This window comes from Copadichromis virginalis, linkage group LG13, assembly GCF_057382275.1.
Source record: "Copadichromis virginalis isolate Kocher_CV1m ecotype Utaka linkage group LG13, C_Virginalis_male_GT1.1, whole genome shotgun sequence".
Lineage (NCBI taxonomy): Eukaryota > Metazoa > Chordata > Actinopteri > Cichliformes > Cichlidae > Copadichromis > Copadichromis virginalis.
The window spans coordinates 11,240,945-11,258,513 of record NC_140630.1 but is presented as its reverse complement, the minus strand read 5'-3'; the positions used below and the strand labels follow the sequence as shown (position 1 = coordinate 11,258,513).

The window sequence follows — 17,569 nt, the reverse complement described above, 5'->3', positions numbered from 1 at the left end:
ATTAAAAAAAATGCTGGGTCAAGAGGAAAATGCCATGCCTACACAGCATGAATCAGCAGAAAGCAAAATGAAAAGGTGGGCAGGTAAAAACCCCACATGTCAGAAAGTTAGATGCTCAATTTTGGGGAGAAAAAACTTTCTTAGGAAAGAGAATCCCACGTAAGAGTGTAGCAGACTGTAATTTATCAAGATGCTAACTGGGGTTGAGCAAAGAAAAACACTTCGATGCTTTTGGAGATAATTTGTTTTGCAGGTGCAATACATACAGTGCCATGAAAAAATACTTACCCCTTCCCGATTTCTGATTTTTTTGCAGATTTCTTAATCGAAGATCAGTCAAAAATAACCAGAGCAAATACAAACTGTAGTTTTTAAATGATGATTTCATTTATTAAGAGGGAAAAAAGGTATCCAAGCCTACCTAGCCCTTTGAGAAAAACCAATCGCCCATTAACCTAATAACTGGTTCTGCTAACTATGGCAGAAACAACTGCAATCCAGCGTTTGCAATAACTGGCAATGAGTCTTTCACATGGTTTTGCAGAAATATTGCACAACTCTTTGAATATAAAACAGAAATTGCCTGATAAACAATTTCTATTCTCTTATATTCTCAAATTCTAGTTTTAAGAGACTGGAATTGGTCATTTTATACACCTCTGATGTTTTAAGTATGGCAAATGTAGTATGTCTCCCCTCTAAGTCTTACAGGAGAACAATAGCAGGACCTCCTGCTGCTTACCTTTGGCCTTGCCCTTCTTACAGAGGGCCAACAGACGGACCTGGTAATCACTAACACTTTCAGTTGCAGTGGGGGTTGTTGCGAACTTGACCTGCTGTGTGGTGGCAGCTTGCTGGTACCAGGTCTAGAAAAACAACACACAAACACACGTGTAAAACAATGCTTAAACTCAGTCTGATGCCCACAAAATGCAGCTACACCAAGTATTAAGGTCTGAAACATGTTCAGCTGTGTCCTGGGAAAGAGCTGGTGTGTTTATGTGCATATATGACAGTGCAATAATGCCTGACAGGCAGGGCAAGGTCCCATAATGCTCGATCACCCATGTAGCAGCAAGGGAAGGGGGTTAAGCTGTATCGGCTGGGGGCAAATTAGGTTTGGCACCCCAGGGGCAAAGGAAAAGTGTGCGTGCTAGAGAATGTGTGTGCTGGAGCGGGTGGTGTCAACTCAAGAGCCCCTGGGGTCACGAAGTTCATCGCTTCAGGCAACGGCAATCACTTTCTGTCTCATCATGCTTCAGGCTGCTTCAGGCGCGCACACCAAGCTCAGGAAAAATGCATAGTGAAGGAATGAAGCAAACAAGAGGAATTTAAGGCTTTAAGACTTCATCTCTTTACTAATTATTGTATTTAATTAGTAAAGAAATAAAATTTAATTCTCTCCATTTAATTTCGTTACAGCTGAACACTCATATCGAGCCAAGCATCAAGCGACAACCATATGGTAGCATTTAGTGTCTGGCTAAATTAGTCTGGCATTACAGATTTAGAGACAGATCGAGCTGTAATTCCTTTCACCAGCCAACCGGTCTGATTGACTACACTTCAGATCAGAGCTTCAATCCTGTTTCCTCTGCATGTAATGAACAGGGGCTTAAAGTGGAGCAGAGTAGGGGAGCTGCATGGAGAGCGGCTGATAAGAGTTTTCAGAGGTTGTTTGGGGGGCGTGGGGGGGTTGCTCCTACAATCAGAGTCTGGGGTCAACCTGCTCTTTGGTTAATCGATTCAGTCAGCAACAGTTTTATTCAGACAAAAAAAATAAACATGTAGTGTCATCTAATTAGACCATTGTGATTTGAATGAGGGAGTGCAACTTTTAAAGCACTTTGCCACATCAGTACAGGACCAGTAATGTACCGAATATTAAATGTAATTATTGTGTTATTACCATGCAATTTTAGGTATAAACCATCAAAGAGGGCTGAGCAAGCCTTAGTATTGATTACTATAAAACAAACAAAACACTAACAAGGCACAAAATAAGAAATACAGGAAAAATAAAATCAACAGCACCGCCTGTTAAACAGTCACAAAAGTGTTAGAATTAAAAAATATTTTAAAGAGAGAATTATAAGAATAAATGAAATTGTCATTCTGATCTCAATCATCAGACTGTTCCTCCTGTTTGAACATCAAAACAGAGCTCAGTATCCAAAAGTCCCTGTTAGGCTATGAGCTCAATGCTTGACATTTTAGGTGAGCTACACTTAGTGTAGGCTAGAGAAGTGGAATTCTTTCTGACCAATAGGTAATATATAAAAGTTATTATCAAATGAACTTTGGAAGGTTCTGAGATAGCCAGGATTTGATGCCATTTAGAAAGGTCAATAGACTGTCAAGGCTACTGGTGTTGCACAGCAGAGAGAGATTTAATACTGTGTTATGAGCAAAACTGAATGGGCAATATTAAGGCTATGAATGATCTGGCTGAGAGGAAGCATTATATTCAAACCATAAGTGGTCCTGGGACAAAGCCTTGGGGAACGCCTCAATGATTTGTTAATTATTGATTAAACAATGACTTAATATAATATCTCAAAATAGCAACAATCTCACATCATAAAAAATAGCTTTTTAGACAATAAAAATTCAAAAAAAGGGAAATATTACCTGACAGGTAATTACTTCAACTGATCAAATTGACTGCTGTGATTAAAGACTTAAGGACACAAACTATGAACAGGCCCACTATGTTGAGTCTTACCATTGGTGCTACAGGGCTGTATGTCATATTTAATATCAGGCACCTTCACAGCTCTTTCTTCTTGCCTTTGCTTTTAGGTTTGCCTTCCCTGCTCATGGCAATCATCTTTCTAATAACAGACCTGCCAACTGAGCATTATTGGGATTATCATTTTATTGCAAGGGACCTTACCTCAGGTACCTCGAAAGGGACCTCCTGGCCATTACTCTTCAGGATGTCTGCCAGTAAACGCAGAGTCCTCTCCCTGGGAATGACGTTCTCCTCCTGCATCTTCGTCCACATGGCTTCTGCCTTCTGCCAATTGTTGGTCTCCTCTGAAAGCAACCAGAATCAAAGCAGTGAGAATGAGAAAATGTTTATGATTTGTTATTGGAAGCCATGACACACAGACCTGTGAGCCTGTATAGTCAGCTCACTACCCAGCATGCTCAAGACAGCAATTTCTGACAAAGCGCTCCATGCTGAGAGAAGGCAATCAAAGCACTAATCTGATCAACAGACTGACCCTCAACTATGCTGTAATTTATCAAACACACCAGCTAGTGGGGGCAGTTTGTAGGTCAAACCCACAAACAGAGAAACCAAATAAAAGAGCACACAGACAAATGAAAGGAAAAGACTTACTGCAGAGTCGGAGGAGATAATTGTACATCTCATCTCTGTCGCACTCAAACAGCTTGGCTGTCATGTCCACCATCTGCTCCAAGGCCTCTAGCTGTACACACAGACAGAATATATACTTTAACTTTGTTTTTGTTTTTTTTCTTTTATATTCTTTCCTTCTTCTTCTTTGTGTGGCTTTGGTAATTTTAGGCCTGTGTGTGTGTGTGTTTGTGTTACCTACCTGGTTATTTAAAATGCATTTCTCTGCATACCACTGCACGCGTCCAGGCTTTGCCCTCAGCCCAGGGGTCTAGATAAAAGAAAACAGACAAAAGAAATCAGTTGATTAATTGATAAATAGCAGCTTCAGTAAATTGTTCCTCACAAGTCTCAGATGTCAAATAACTGGTCAGATGCTGCATAGCAACAAGATATACTTCAATTTTTTTATTTTTTTTTATTTTTTACTTGATCCCGGTTAATAACATCTTCCAACACCAGGCTTATATTTTATCAGTGTCACTATTATTATTACTACAATGTCTGTACTTCATGCCAATTGTGTTTGTTTCTTTACTTCTATTTATATTTGCTGCAATTTCTGCTGCCCTTGACTAGGTCTCCCTTAAAGGAATTTTTATCTCTCGAAACTAAAGGACAAATAAAAAAAACATTACTTCACTGTGCACAACATAGGGTGGAAATCAATATAATACAAAACCATTAAAGCATTATCCTTAACATAACACTGATCCACCCGTACCCCAGTATAAAGAGTCCTTAAATATTAGCATCTATTGGTGTAGACTAATAACGAGCTGATATACAACAGATTTTAAAAATTAAATGTGTCTGCTGGCAGGAGGCTTTGTGAAAGTGCAGTGGTTTTACAAGATCATCAATGATGTATCTTCAGTCACTCTATTTCTAAAGATAATGTGTTTGATAATTAGTTTGGCAGATTATCAATACATAAAAGCTAAAGGGCAATTTACTGATACAAAGAAAACAGAGCTGATATATAATATGTGTTCAGGAGTCGGACACATGCATTTAGCAAAGCTACATCTGAGGAAATCATTGAGTTTCACAGTGTAGTGAATATGTCCATTAGAAGTTCGCAAAGTACTTTTTCGCTTTAAATTACTTTTTCAATAATCAGTTATCCAAAATTCAGATTTGACAAATTTTCAGTGCTGTGCAAAGATTTACGGATTTCAGATTTTTGTTTTTAATCCAGTAACAACATAGAAGCATCTAACTGATCTGAAATTTCTTCTACACTCCAAACATACAGCCAGATTCATAAGAAACATATATTCTGCTCCACAAAGAAGAGGAAGTCATACAAAATATGCTACTGTATTTCAGAATAACAGTCTGGGAATAAATGAAGGCAGAAAACTCAGAGGCAACCCAAACAAAGAGGATTGTTGAGTGCATTTTAGAGCAATATTGATACAAAAAACTCTCATAGCTAATGTATATCGTGGGGAGCAGGAATAGCAAATGTTTGCCACGAATAAGTTTAAAAACCCAGTGAAGCCACTTCCAGTACACTCTACCTTGTAGTAGAGACCATTATCTAGGACTCCACAATGCAACACTGGAACTGTCCTATATGAACTGTGGAAATACTACAGAAAGACCTCCCACTACACTCTTGAAAATGGCGTTTAAAAAAGGAACTTCAACAATAAAATTATGATTTCAAATGCAGAGAATCTGCCGCCCCGGCAGTTACAGCCAGGAGATTTGCTCAGATTTTTAGGACACCAGTGAGATGCAGACAGACAGAGTGTGTGGGCTGTCAATAAAGGCTGACATAGATTGATCTGCAGGCTCATGTAGCTATGATTTAGTCTGATATGAGGAGTGACTAGATGGTTATCATGGAATAACAGTGATCAGGATTTCATCTGTCTCCTGGGGGCTTTGATACAATCTGAATAAGACTAGGATTGAGAAACCTCACTCTGCCTGTCTTCCTGGTAATCTGGCTAAGGAAAAAAAGAAAGAAAAAAAAAAAAAGAACAGACCGATCTGGCAGGAAGTTAATCTGAATGAGGATCAACAGCGCTCAATCCCTGCTGGCCTCTTTGATGGGAGCCCATCATACTGTGAGAGAGGGGAGAGTAAAAGGAAAGACCAGCTTCATCCCTTCCCCTGACTGCCATGCTTTCCTCTTTCAATCCCCACTTCTCTCAATCCCTCCCTCTTCCTCCAAATCTCTCCTGCTCCTCCTCTCCATCCCTCTAGCTGTCCCAGGCAAAGGCATTATGTTCTTACCCAACCAGCCAAAGGGACAAATTAAAATGTGTTGCACTCACTCTCTCTCAGTCTGTCTAATCTTCTTAGAGACTAAGGCCTGGTGCAAGTGCTCCATCTCTTTGCCTCTGATTCCTTTTACTTGGTAAAGTCTTGAGGGCTCAAAGCACCACAACTGCTCACTCTCTCACACACACACACACACACACACACACACACACACACACACACACACACACACACACACACACACACACACACACACACACACACACACACACACACACACACACACACACACACGAATATGTTTGGGATTTTGAATCCATCAGGACAAATCTCCCTAATCTGGGCCAAAAACAAAATCCTCAGAAATAAGAAGGCACATAGTTTACACACACGCATGGTTACATGAAAAGAATTCAAGTTCGAAACAACCCCCACGCCCCCAAAAAACAAAAGGTCGCTCAGAGATCAAGGAAACATGTCAAACAGCTCAAATAAAACTATACTGGAGTCCCTGTTGACACCTTGCTCAGTGTCTTGCGTAGCCTTTAGTTGCCAAAGCATCTTCACAGGTTTCTCCCACCTACTTACGTGCATAGACAAAAAGAAAGTGCTGGAGTCGACCTTTCCTCACCTCCACTTAACAAACCCTCTCCATCTCAATTCCTAATGTCCTAATTCCACTAATCACCTGGCCACTTAGCCCCCCACACACACAAATACACACATGCAGAGGCAAACCCCTCTCCCTAACACAAAAACACATAATGGCTTACCACTCTTTAGCAATACTACCTAACCTTGACCATAACACACACAATAATAGGCCTGGCCACCTGACAATCCCCTATCTAACCATGACCATTTAGCACAAAATTGGCCACCTTTCTCTATCATTACATTTAATTAGCTGTGATTAATCAGCTGCCAATTATACCAAACACAGCCTAAAGAGAGACACCACTCTGGACTGCCACTTGACGCTCTCACAGGGGAAAAAGTATTTGTGCATCTGAGTGTGCGTATGCATATTTGAGTCAAAGATATAATTCAATTGTAGTTTATCACCTCAGCGGTGGATCTATCGCCATCCAAGTATAATAACGGGGGAGTTCAAAAGTGAACTTTGTGTTTAGACTGTTCTAAAAGTCTGTGAAGGTTAAGTGAATCCTGGCTTTTGAAATATATCAACTGCCTTTTTTTGTTTTCTCCTGATTAGACTCTGAAAGACAGCAAAGAAAAGCCGTTAACTGTAAAACTGGGGAACTGGAGACCCAGTTGCCGAGCAGTCATTCCTGACATATTCTTTTAAGTCCACCATAGACCCTCACGCTAACCATCTGGCAATGGAATTTACATTACTGGGACCCGAGCAAACTCTGACAGACTCGTGAAAAGTATAATCCCTGCTTTAAGGCGTTCACAGATACATATCTACCAGCACACTCTAGGCTGCAGGTTGATTTTTGTAATTGTATTATCAGATCTATGGAGGCATATGTTAGATAATGGGATGAAGAGAGAAGCTGAGCTGTGAACTGGTCACCACCTGGTGGTGCAGTAGATCGGGTGGCCGGATAGGCCTGGCGTGCCCAAACATACAGAAAGGGTGCAATGGAAGTGTCTGGCAGAGGCCCTGTTCTGTGGATCTTCAATTCCCACCTCTGAGAGAACTAATCAATAGCTTCCTGAGGCCAGGGACGTCGAGTCCTGTCATGGCAATAATTCCCGAAATAAATGGAGGAGTCCAGGGAGTTTCAGTGTAATCAACAGCGACTATAGTAATGAGAGAAAAATTCTACATCTGAAGAAAAGTGATAACTTTGTCCAGAAAAGCAGATAAGGAAAGATTACAATTATTTATTTAATAGAAATGCCAGTAGATGTGATACTTTGTGTGAAGTAGTAAATACACACTATGGTTAAAAAGCAGCCATTGTCCACTAACATCTTGTATGCTTTAATTTTCAGTAGGCATGTAAATAGGCTTGCTGGACTTTTAAATCAATATTCCTGCATTTTTTTTCAGTTGCAGTCTGGGGATTTTTGTATGTACTGTGCTACAACATTTCAGTGGGATTCAAATCTGAGCTATTTTTTCCATGACGAGGTCAGCTGTACATCTATTTACAAGGCATCAGCAATCTCACACATGTAGCATGTAGCTGACTCGCTATTATAAGTAGGATAACAGTCATACAATCTAGCGAGAGCCACAATAACACGCTGATAATATTTAAGAGGGTTTGAAAATCCTCAAGAGGGACAAATCCCCATTTCAGTGCACGCCAGGACATGCGAGAGAGAGCAAGGTCAGGGCGAGGGAGTTAAGATATTTTTCACTGTTTTGTTCTCATTCTGATCGGCCTTGTTTCTGTTCCTCTGTTGTCAGGCTCATCCCTCTATTCATCTGCTCATCAATCTCTCTATTTTGTTGTCCATTCCCAACCCCTTCTCCATTTATGTGAAAATCGCTTCTTATCTGCCCGCTTTGCCTCTCTCTTTCTCGCACTAATCTACACAGATTTTAAAGCAGGACTTAAGATGACAAAGATATAAATATTCATAGAATATTCAGGTCAGATGATTTACAATAACAAAAAGAGGGTTGGCAATTCCATCCTACATGTCCTGTGCGGCTTATGACGGCCATGCACACCGGAGAACAATTTTTCATCAGCTAGATTCTCCAAGACTAAGAAACTAATTTTCTTTGGAGATCTGATCTGATCAGAGGGCAGAGTGCAGTCTAACAAAAACAAATAAAACCTTCCAATAAAGACACAATGTTACCTCGATGATCTTCCGGGCCTCGCGGTAGCGGCCTGTCTGCAGGAATGCGAAGAACAGGTCATAGAGCATGGTCATCTCTCCTCGCTCCTGGCTCACAAAGTCCATGGCTGAAGAGAAAGACAGACAGGCGAGGAAACGGAGCAGAGAAAGGTCATGAATAAAAACGCACGTAAGGTAAACAAACCCACCACACACTTCATTTCCTTCTGATTCCATTATTTGGCACAATGTCCCACTCACAAAGCAGCCCTATCAAGACAGCTCTCAAACAAACACAGGTCCCGAATGAAAGCCTAAGCTGCCCCGGTGAACTTGCTAAAACGCTCTGCTCAGCGTTACGTACTATCTCCATCCAGCAGCTTCAGAACAGGTACCAGACACACAAACAAACACACACTCTGCAAACTTTCAGTAACCTAAATGAATCTGCATATTCAGCAAACAGAAAAAAAAGAATAATCCTACTCCCTTCATTTGCACTCATTTAAAGCTGGAAATATTTCACTGATTGGCTCCAATGTGAACAAGTTTTCAGAGTTTCTGACTGGATTAAATGATGTAGCATTTTCTATGTGCAAATCCTATCTTCCCAAGACTGAACCACACCAGCAGGATCCTGTTGAAACTTCCAGGTTAAAAGTATTCTGTCCTCTTCTTATCTGAAAATAGCTCAGTAGTTGCTATAATTGCCAGACCCTCTGAAAACCCTATACTTTATTTTTCTGTTGGTGCTTGAAACCAAACCAAGGTCACACATGTGAATGAAGATTTTGACAAGCTGTGTCATGCTTTTAGTGTGTTTTGGACAGCTGAAGGCCATTCTGCTGGAAGCTTTTCTTCTCTTTTATTTTAAAAGGTGTATTTTAAGGTGAATTTTTAGACTATTCGTGCACTGCATCAGCATGGGTCCACAGGGGTACTCACGATGCTGCGAGTGCGACTCAAGGTTTATGTCACAAGTCATCCTCTCTGATGCTTTATATGATGGAGTGAGAGGCGGTGTAATTTGTTATTCGTAAGTTGACACTGCTTTACATGCTGGCCTCTTTCAGCACTTTAATCAGAGTTACTTTGGATTTAAGGGTGCAGCGACTAACTGTGAGGGTTTGTCACCTTTTGGCATGTTGGGGGAATGAAAGGAGACAGAGGGGAGGGAAGGAAGTGGAGAGGTGCTCCACTGTACAGTTTCAACCTTTACGTACTCCAGAGCCACTTGCCCCAGCGGCTCACCGAACTTGACCTTTTCACCGCATCGCTGTCAACATACAGGGAGACTGTTCTAAATGTGACTGGCTGACATGCTTCACCGTGACCCTGGTCTGAACCTTTCTCACTCTCTGGTCCTCTTATGCTCTCTTGGGATTGTTGGCACTTGTTACATGTGCGTTTAACGCAAACACTGAATGAGCACTTTAGAATAGCTCCTCCCCACACACAAAAACCCAAATGAATAACAAAAGGTTGGAGTCAATCAGAGGAAACAAAAATGGTTCACGCTAAGCTGGAGTGGGGGAAAAAATTTGGATTATAGCTGTGAGACGCAGTGACAGAGTACACAGCTATTCTGAACTTCTGAACTCTGGGGAATCCTGGTCCAGTGTTCAGATTAACCCGTCTTTTGTCACTCCTAATCTGTAGGTTAATGAAAAATGTTTGAAATCCCACCAGGACTATTCTTGTTTGCATGACAAAACAAACACGCATGTTATAATTTATAAATGAAAAAATTTAAATTTAAGAAAAATGTAAAATCTTCTCGTCCTTAGAGGATGTGGAACCACTAAATATTTGATTTGAGCTCGATCAAACAACCTGAATGATCCCGTAGTTATGTTTTTTCCCTCTTGCCTAAACCCCAGCTATAGCATATGGCTGCCCCTCCATAAATCAAATCAAACCAAACCAAAATTTTTTTATATAGCACATTTAAAAACAACGTCATCAAAGTGCTTCACAAATTAGGAAATAAATAAAATAAGACAAATTTACCAAACAGCAACACAAGACAAGACAAACATAGAAGCCAACCAAATGATAGTCAAAATAACTTAAGGCTGTTTGATATAACGATATATATCGGATGACGATATAAAAACGTCTATCGTTTCATTTTACGCTATCGTTTGTTTCGTGGTGTCGCAAAATAAACCGTTTACAGCAATATTTTTTCATCGTTGTGATGGTCACTGTAGTGGCTATATTAATTTCTTAAAGTTCTCTCTTTCTCTTATATTTAATATAACCACACTACAGGCGGACAAGCGCCTGTTTTTATGCGTTGTCGTTAGCAACAATGACAGTAAAACCATCGCATGTCCGCTTGTTTATTTTCCACATAAACCTTTCACAATAAAGCTCAAGATCCTGTTGAGACTTTTCAAAATAAACGTGAAAGAGTATGCAGAGTGTTTACGGATGAGAAGCAAAAAAGAGCCGCCAGGTGCTAAAAAAATAAACCTTTGACTCAAACGTTAGAACAGGCTTTTCCCCGCAGCACGCCGTGTAATAAATACTCACAAAGAAAACGGCGGCCGTTACAACTTATGTCTAAAAATGTACAGTTTCATGCAACACTCAACTCCAGGTACACGATACCCAGCTGGAAACACTTCACGCAAGTCGAGCTGCCCGACATTCACAGAAGTTTCAGAAAATGCAAAATGTTTTTGTGTTGATAGAAGTCTTATATCGGGATATGAGATTTTGGTCATATCGCACAGCCCTAGTCATAGTCAAGGTAAAAAGATGAGTCTTTAAGCGAGATCTGAAAGACTGAATAGACTCGGAAGTGTGATTGGCAATAGGGAGACTGTTCCACAGTCCAGGTGCTGCGATAGCAAAGGCACGATCACCTCTGGTTTTCAGCCTAGACTTAGGTTGTATTAAGAGCATCTGGTTTGAAGATCTTAGTGCTTTTTAGGATTATACAAATGGAGTTCTGTTAAATAGCTAGGCACGATATTGTTTAAGATTTTATAAGTGAGTAAAAGAATTTTAAAATCAATGCGAAATTTCTCAGGAAGCCAGTGTAAGTTGGCTAAAACTGGAGTAATATGATCATGCATTCTGGCACCTGATAAAAGGCTGCAGCAGCGTTCTGTACTAATTGCAAACGGTAGAGAGAGGAGCGAGGGAGGCCTAAATAAAGGGAGTTACAATACTCAAAGTTACTCCCTAAGCCCCTGCTCAGACCACAGGCAGTATAAAGGTTGGATGAAGCTTCCTGGCCGGAAATGTAAGGACAATACAGGAAGTGCCCTAAACTTTCATCAAAGCAGCTGTTTGCCCAGACATCTATAAACACTTTCCGATTAGTTTATGAGCTCAGCCGCTAATTTTGGGTCAAACAAAATATAGCAAAGTCTATTTTCTATATTCTAGTTAGTATGTTTCAGAAAGAAAGATTATTTCAGATATGCTCACTGGCTAACAACGTCTGATTGATGAATCGTTGGTCAAACTACAAGTCACACCCATCGGTACCTTGAAAAGGATCTATGAGTGATATGACAATAGCAACATCCATGTTTTATAGTGGGTTATAAATATATGGTTCTGTTGGAGGTTTCTTCCTGTTAAAAATTAGTCCTTGACAAATGCTTCCTTCTAGGGGATTGCCAGATTCTCTAATAGTCTTTACAATATTAAGGAAAAATAAATAAATAAATTGCCCATTAGTATTTTTTTTTAATACAAACTGATGATAGATGGGTTACTGGATGTGGAAAAAGGTAGCTGAAGGACAGGACGTGATGACTATGTACAAAGTGTGTAACCTTTCTGCAGTAACTCAGTCTCTCCTTTCTCCACCAGAGCAACAATAATGTCGTGGATGCGAGGCAGGTGGTTGTAGCGCTTCTGACACTCGAGTGCCGCTTCGAGAGCTCCGGACACGTCCTTACTGCAGATACAGACAAAGAGAGAGAGAGCAGAGAGCGAGTTAGATGCCAGGTCTGTGCAATCAGTCATGTACAGGATTGTGTCAGTAGAGAATAGAAGAGCGTATCATGGGGTGTTAACCCTGTGACCTCCCATTCAAGCACTATGACCCACCCCAACAATACAGGCCTTTGAATTCATGACAGCACAACTGTGGGCGATGAAGCCTTTTGGCCCCAATACATCATTCTCACACAATCAGGCACACTCTCACACACCTATCTGTGAGGGGCTAATGTCTCTCTGGACAGGCTTTTAGAGGGGAAGCAATGCAACAGATAAAAGGACTCCACTGATCTTTACCCTCTCTGCTCTGCTCCTCTTGCGCCTTCAAACTTCTCTTGCTCTTCCTTTTGTCTCTTCAACGCCCTTTAACCTTCCCCTCATTTTCTCTTCTCTCATTTCCCTTTTCTTCTAACCTTCCCGTCTTCTTTTTATCCTTCCGTCTCTCTTCCTCCACACCATCTTTCCCCCCCCATGCTGTCAGCTCTCACACTCCTCCGATGACCTCACCCCCCCAGCTGAGCAATTTAACAGAAATATGGCAACCAAATTAGTCCCCCCCCCACCCCGCCAGCAGCATCACCACAGCTTCATCTCATGTCACCCCCCCGCCTAACCTTCTACTTTCACGCCTTCCAACAAACAAAAGAGCATGCAGAAGGAGGATGAGTGCACCTGAAGGAGTGATAACGAGAGAAGTAGAGAGGCAGAGATAGGTAAAGGAAGTAAGAGAGCAAGAGCAAGAAGAGGGAGTGGGAGAGACCACATCAATCCCCTCTATTGTGACAGCGCTGCCATCAATCTGTTGATTGGGTAATTACCATGTCAATCACACAGAGGTCAAAGCATATAAGGCACCCACAAAGGAGGCAAGGGGCAGAGTGAATGAGTGAGAAAAAGACAGTGTTAGACAGAATGGACAGGTATAGTTTTTGCAGTGTTTTTTTCCCTCTCATCTAATCAATTAAATAAGCAGATTTGTGAAATATGTCCAAAAAGACCAACAACTTTAGAGGGAAAAAAAGGACCGAAAATGATGTGACCTTGAGTTCAGCTTCTGTGAGCCAGCAGCAGCAGAAGAGAGTGATGGAGGGAGGAGGGATGGAGTGATTAGGGTTGGAAGGCAAAGAGGTCTGCTAATTGAAATGAAGAGGGACAACATTATTCAGCAGCGGCAGTCAAGAGGCTGTTCAAATGCATAACAGTCTGATTGAACAACGCAGAAGAGAGACTAAGAGATTTTTGAAAATGAGAGAAAGAGTGTGGAGATGGGAGGAGACCAGAAAGGGAGGCGTTGGTGTGCAGTTTACCCCCCAAAATGAGAGAGGGATGGGGAAAAAAGTACAGTATGCTCTTTGTAGTTGACGTATCATATACATACAATTACTTTAACTATTATGGTGTGGTGCACAAGGCCATTTCATTCCTCATTTGTTTCATCATCTCAACTATCTGTCCACCTTATTCATCCCTCCATCAAGCAACTCCATAACTACTTATAATCCCTCTTTTCTAATGAGAGAGAAAGAGAGAGAGAAAAGGGGCCTGGCGTTGCAATTATACCCCTTCTGCCTTCCTCCCCTCTCTCCGCCCGCTAACCCCCCCCCAAAAAAAAGAGCTAAAGATGTCGAAAGATGGATAATTTCCCCTAGGTACAATTTAACTGTCACTTTGCATTGCCATTTACTGCAGCGCACAGCCCTGTTAATGTCCCCAACTTTGCATGTCAGCCACTTTCCAGCCAATTAAGCCCTGAAAAAATAACGAGCGCTTTGCTCCATAGAAACCTGAAGGATTAGACAAGGAAGCTCATTTTACCTCATCTTACTCCCCCTTCTTTACCTCCCTCTCCATTTCCGTCACCCCTCCTCCCCCTTTTGTTCGGAGGAGATGAGCAGGCCTGTTATCAAGCCACTGTCCTCGCGTGAGGGAAAACGAGGTGTCTGTGTCTTGAAACACAAATGAAACTGATCATCACACCACTACATGTATTCAAGAAAGGCACTTATGCTAGTACGGTTCACCCCCCCCCACATGATTGAAACTGTGCGTGTAACGTTGTGGTAATGTGAATCATTCCCATCACCATTTTGGCTGAACAGATAATTCAGCTGTTCCCAACTTGTTATTTAATGGCTCTATATATATATATATATATATATATATATATATATATATATATATATATATATATATATATATATATATATATATATATATATATATATATATATATGTACACATATATCATTATATACAAACCTTATGAGCCAAAGCCCATATTCAGACTGTTCTGCTACATCAATCAGAGGCAGCGTCCTTACATGGCCATCTCATGCACACTGCCCTGGCTGTGAGCACCCACCTGCTGTTATGTTTATGAGGGGCAGCCAATCAGAAAACAGTTGGCTTAAAAGGATTAATATGTCAAAAATATTCATTAGACCAACTTAAACATAAGCTTAATTTAGTATCGACCATGTTAAGAGTTAAACATGCATGTTTTAGCATGTCTTTTCACGTTCTTCCATTATTCAACTCCGGCTGCTTCGATTTCTCTACATGGGATTTCCATTTCTTCCTTTTATTCCTAGGGAGTGGGAGTGAATGAGGCGTTTTTCTCTGAGCCACTTGTCTCTTTTCAGCTCTACCCTCCTCCTCATATTCCATCAACGTGGCTGCCGTCTTATCATCCACGTCCTGCCAGCTCTTCATTTTGCTGGACTCATTAGCATTTACTGTTGCTAATCACTTCCACGAGGATGTGGCAATGTGAGCTAGCTGCCAGCTAGCGTAGTCGCAGGTTAGCAGACACAATACAAAGCGGACAGGCATGACGGCTAACGGGGCGGCGCATATGATGGGCTGTCAAGGGCTAATCTGGCGGAGAAGTGTTCATTAAGTCATTAGCGCTGACGCTGCGATGAGATGGGTGCAGGCGGGAGTGATGCCTGCTTTGTCCTCTTTTATCGCTTCCCTTCATCCCTCCTCCTCCTCCTCCTTCCGACTGTTTGTCCGCTGACTGACGGAATGAAGAGGTGGAGAATGGGTGAAGATAAAAGATAAAAAAGAGAAGAGGGCAAAGAGACTGATTCAACTGGCGTGCAAAAGTCAAGTGTTGCAGTACTGAGGCTTGACTGAACCACTGTTGGAACTACAAGAACCACCACTGCACTTTCACAAAAGACTAATTTAAGACATTTGCTGTTTTAAAATAGGATTTAAAAACGTAACTAAGATAACTCTGTAGCCAAAGTAAAATAAAGTTAATAAAATAGTGATTATTCACAAGAGTGTCCTGAATAAGCTTTATTATTAAGTTGTTACTCATCTATCAATTTTAAGTAGAATTAAGCCATCTGTTACAATTACACCAATCTACTTTATGAACAGCAAACTGGACAACTTTATCAAAATTTTATCTGCACACCAGATGAGTTGACCAACACTCAACAACCAGCCAACTAAGCGTACCCAAATGTCCTACTAACAAATCATAAACACATGACAGATGTTAGAATACCAACAACCATCTTTTTCCTTCGTGTTTATTAGTGTGTGTTCACTGCAGTATCATTTGGAGGAAGTACAACTGGCACTTGATTTGTGAACGAGGCTGTGCTAAGCTGCTGTGTGCATTTGTGTTTTGGCGGCTGTTGATGACCCAGTAGTAAATTAGCCTGCTAATCTCACAGAGGCAGTGATTAACGAGTGAACCTCGAAACTGTTTGTGCCAGAGACCAGACTTACAGCAACACAAACAGCAACAAGGGAGCACCCGGTGAGAGAGAGTGTGTGTATGTGTGTGCGCGCAAGCGAGCTTTCTTTGCAGAGGTCTACCTCTGCTGCAGTAAGCACGCTAGAGGTAAACTGCACATGAAAGCATGCACAGTATGTGTGTGTGCCCCCTAACCGCGCATTACGTGTCTATGGTAAATCCAGCAATTAGTGGTCTGTACATAATTAACATGCTAATGAGTTGATCTACTTAAAAGCTGCTTCGACAAATAGAACACGCACATGCGCTGAAAAACACACACAAACCGAATAGAGTTGAGGGTGGGGCAATAGCAGTGACCCCGCAGCCAATATTTGCTAATGCTCATTTGCATACTTGCATTATGAGAAGCAGCATCGATGGCCATCTCTCCCCACACACCCACACTTAAACCTCAGAGGAGAGCAGTGGGTGTTTCAGGGGATCAGGGGTGGGGGAGCTCATGGGAGAGGTTGCAGCTGGCGCATCCTCAAACAAACAAAACCTGGCTCTGACGCGCATAAACACACACGGCTAACATAAATGAGCAATTTCCACATCCTCTCTCTATCTGAATCGCTGACCCAGAATATAACCTCAGCTATGATCATAGGGAGGAATGAGTGACTCATTGAGACACACATGCATACACACACCTGGCAACAGGCTTTGGCAGATGAAGGCTCAAATCTGAAAACAAAAGTGAGCTTGTTGGCTGGTTAAGTGGAGACCATCAGCCATAAAACTGGAACATACAACTCAAATAGATGTTTTAACTTTAAGGGAGTTTGGGACACTTTTGTAACACTTAGGATCTCTTTTACCTGACCAGGTAGGCAGTAACCACGGGGGAGCAGAGATTAGCAGTGGGCTTGACCAGACCGAGGGTAAAGACCGTGTCTTGCAGTCGGCGGATGGAAGGGATATCGCCTCCGGCCGCTACAGCGTTGAGCGCGTGAAACAGGGTGGTCATGTGTGTGTCGTTCATCGGCACATCCTTCTCCTTCATCTCCTTCAGGATGTCCACTGCCTCTGAGATGGAAAGGAAGAAACGTCAGCAACGCTTGCTCCCACATCTGTGTGCGACGCTTCAGTGAGGTGTCAGCATGCACCTCTCCATCAAAGCAAGCGATGTGAAAGTGGATTAGATGGACAGAGAACGGGCACATGAAAAGAACAAAAGAGAAGGAGAAAGAGAGATGATGCAGAGAGGAGAAAGAAAGCGAGAGGAGGGCAGATATTGGCTGGGAGAAGAGTAGGGTGTGTGAATGTGATAAAAGGCCCCTTTAGCTAATTCCATGTGGGGGAAACAAACCCATATTAAAACAGAATTTTGCACCCAGCGGGGGATGCAAATCCAACCCCGTATAATGCCAACTCTGTGCTAATTGCTACTTGCAGTTTTCTAAACGAGACTACAATTACCAGACCTCTACAATGGAGGCTAGCTTTTTGCCGTGGCCATGTGGAAAGCA

At 41.7% G+C, this 17,569-nt stretch overlaps 1 protein-coding gene across 1 annotated transcript in view; it reads right to left on the bottom strand.

Moving 5' to 3' along the window:
* lrpprc (leucine-rich pentatricopeptide repeat containing) overlaps positions 1-17,569 on the bottom strand; it is a 59,492-nt gene that overhangs the window by 16,700 nt on the left and 25,223 nt on the right. Inside the window, exons 23-29 of the mRNA XM_085477259.1 lie at positions 16,919-17,126; positions 12,172-12,296; positions 8,396-8,502; positions 3,570-3,638; positions 3,350-3,440; positions 2,897-3,039; positions 743-866 (exon numbers count right to left, since the gene is read on the bottom strand). Coding sequence (XP_085333385.1) covers positions 743-866; positions 2,897-3,039; positions 3,350-3,440; positions 3,570-3,638; positions 8,396-8,502; positions 12,172-12,296; positions 16,919-17,126 — 867 coding nt within the window. The remainder of the gene's footprint in view (positions 1-742; positions 867-2,896; positions 3,040-3,349; positions 3,441-3,569; positions 3,639-8,395; positions 8,503-12,171; positions 12,297-16,918; positions 17,127-17,569) is intronic.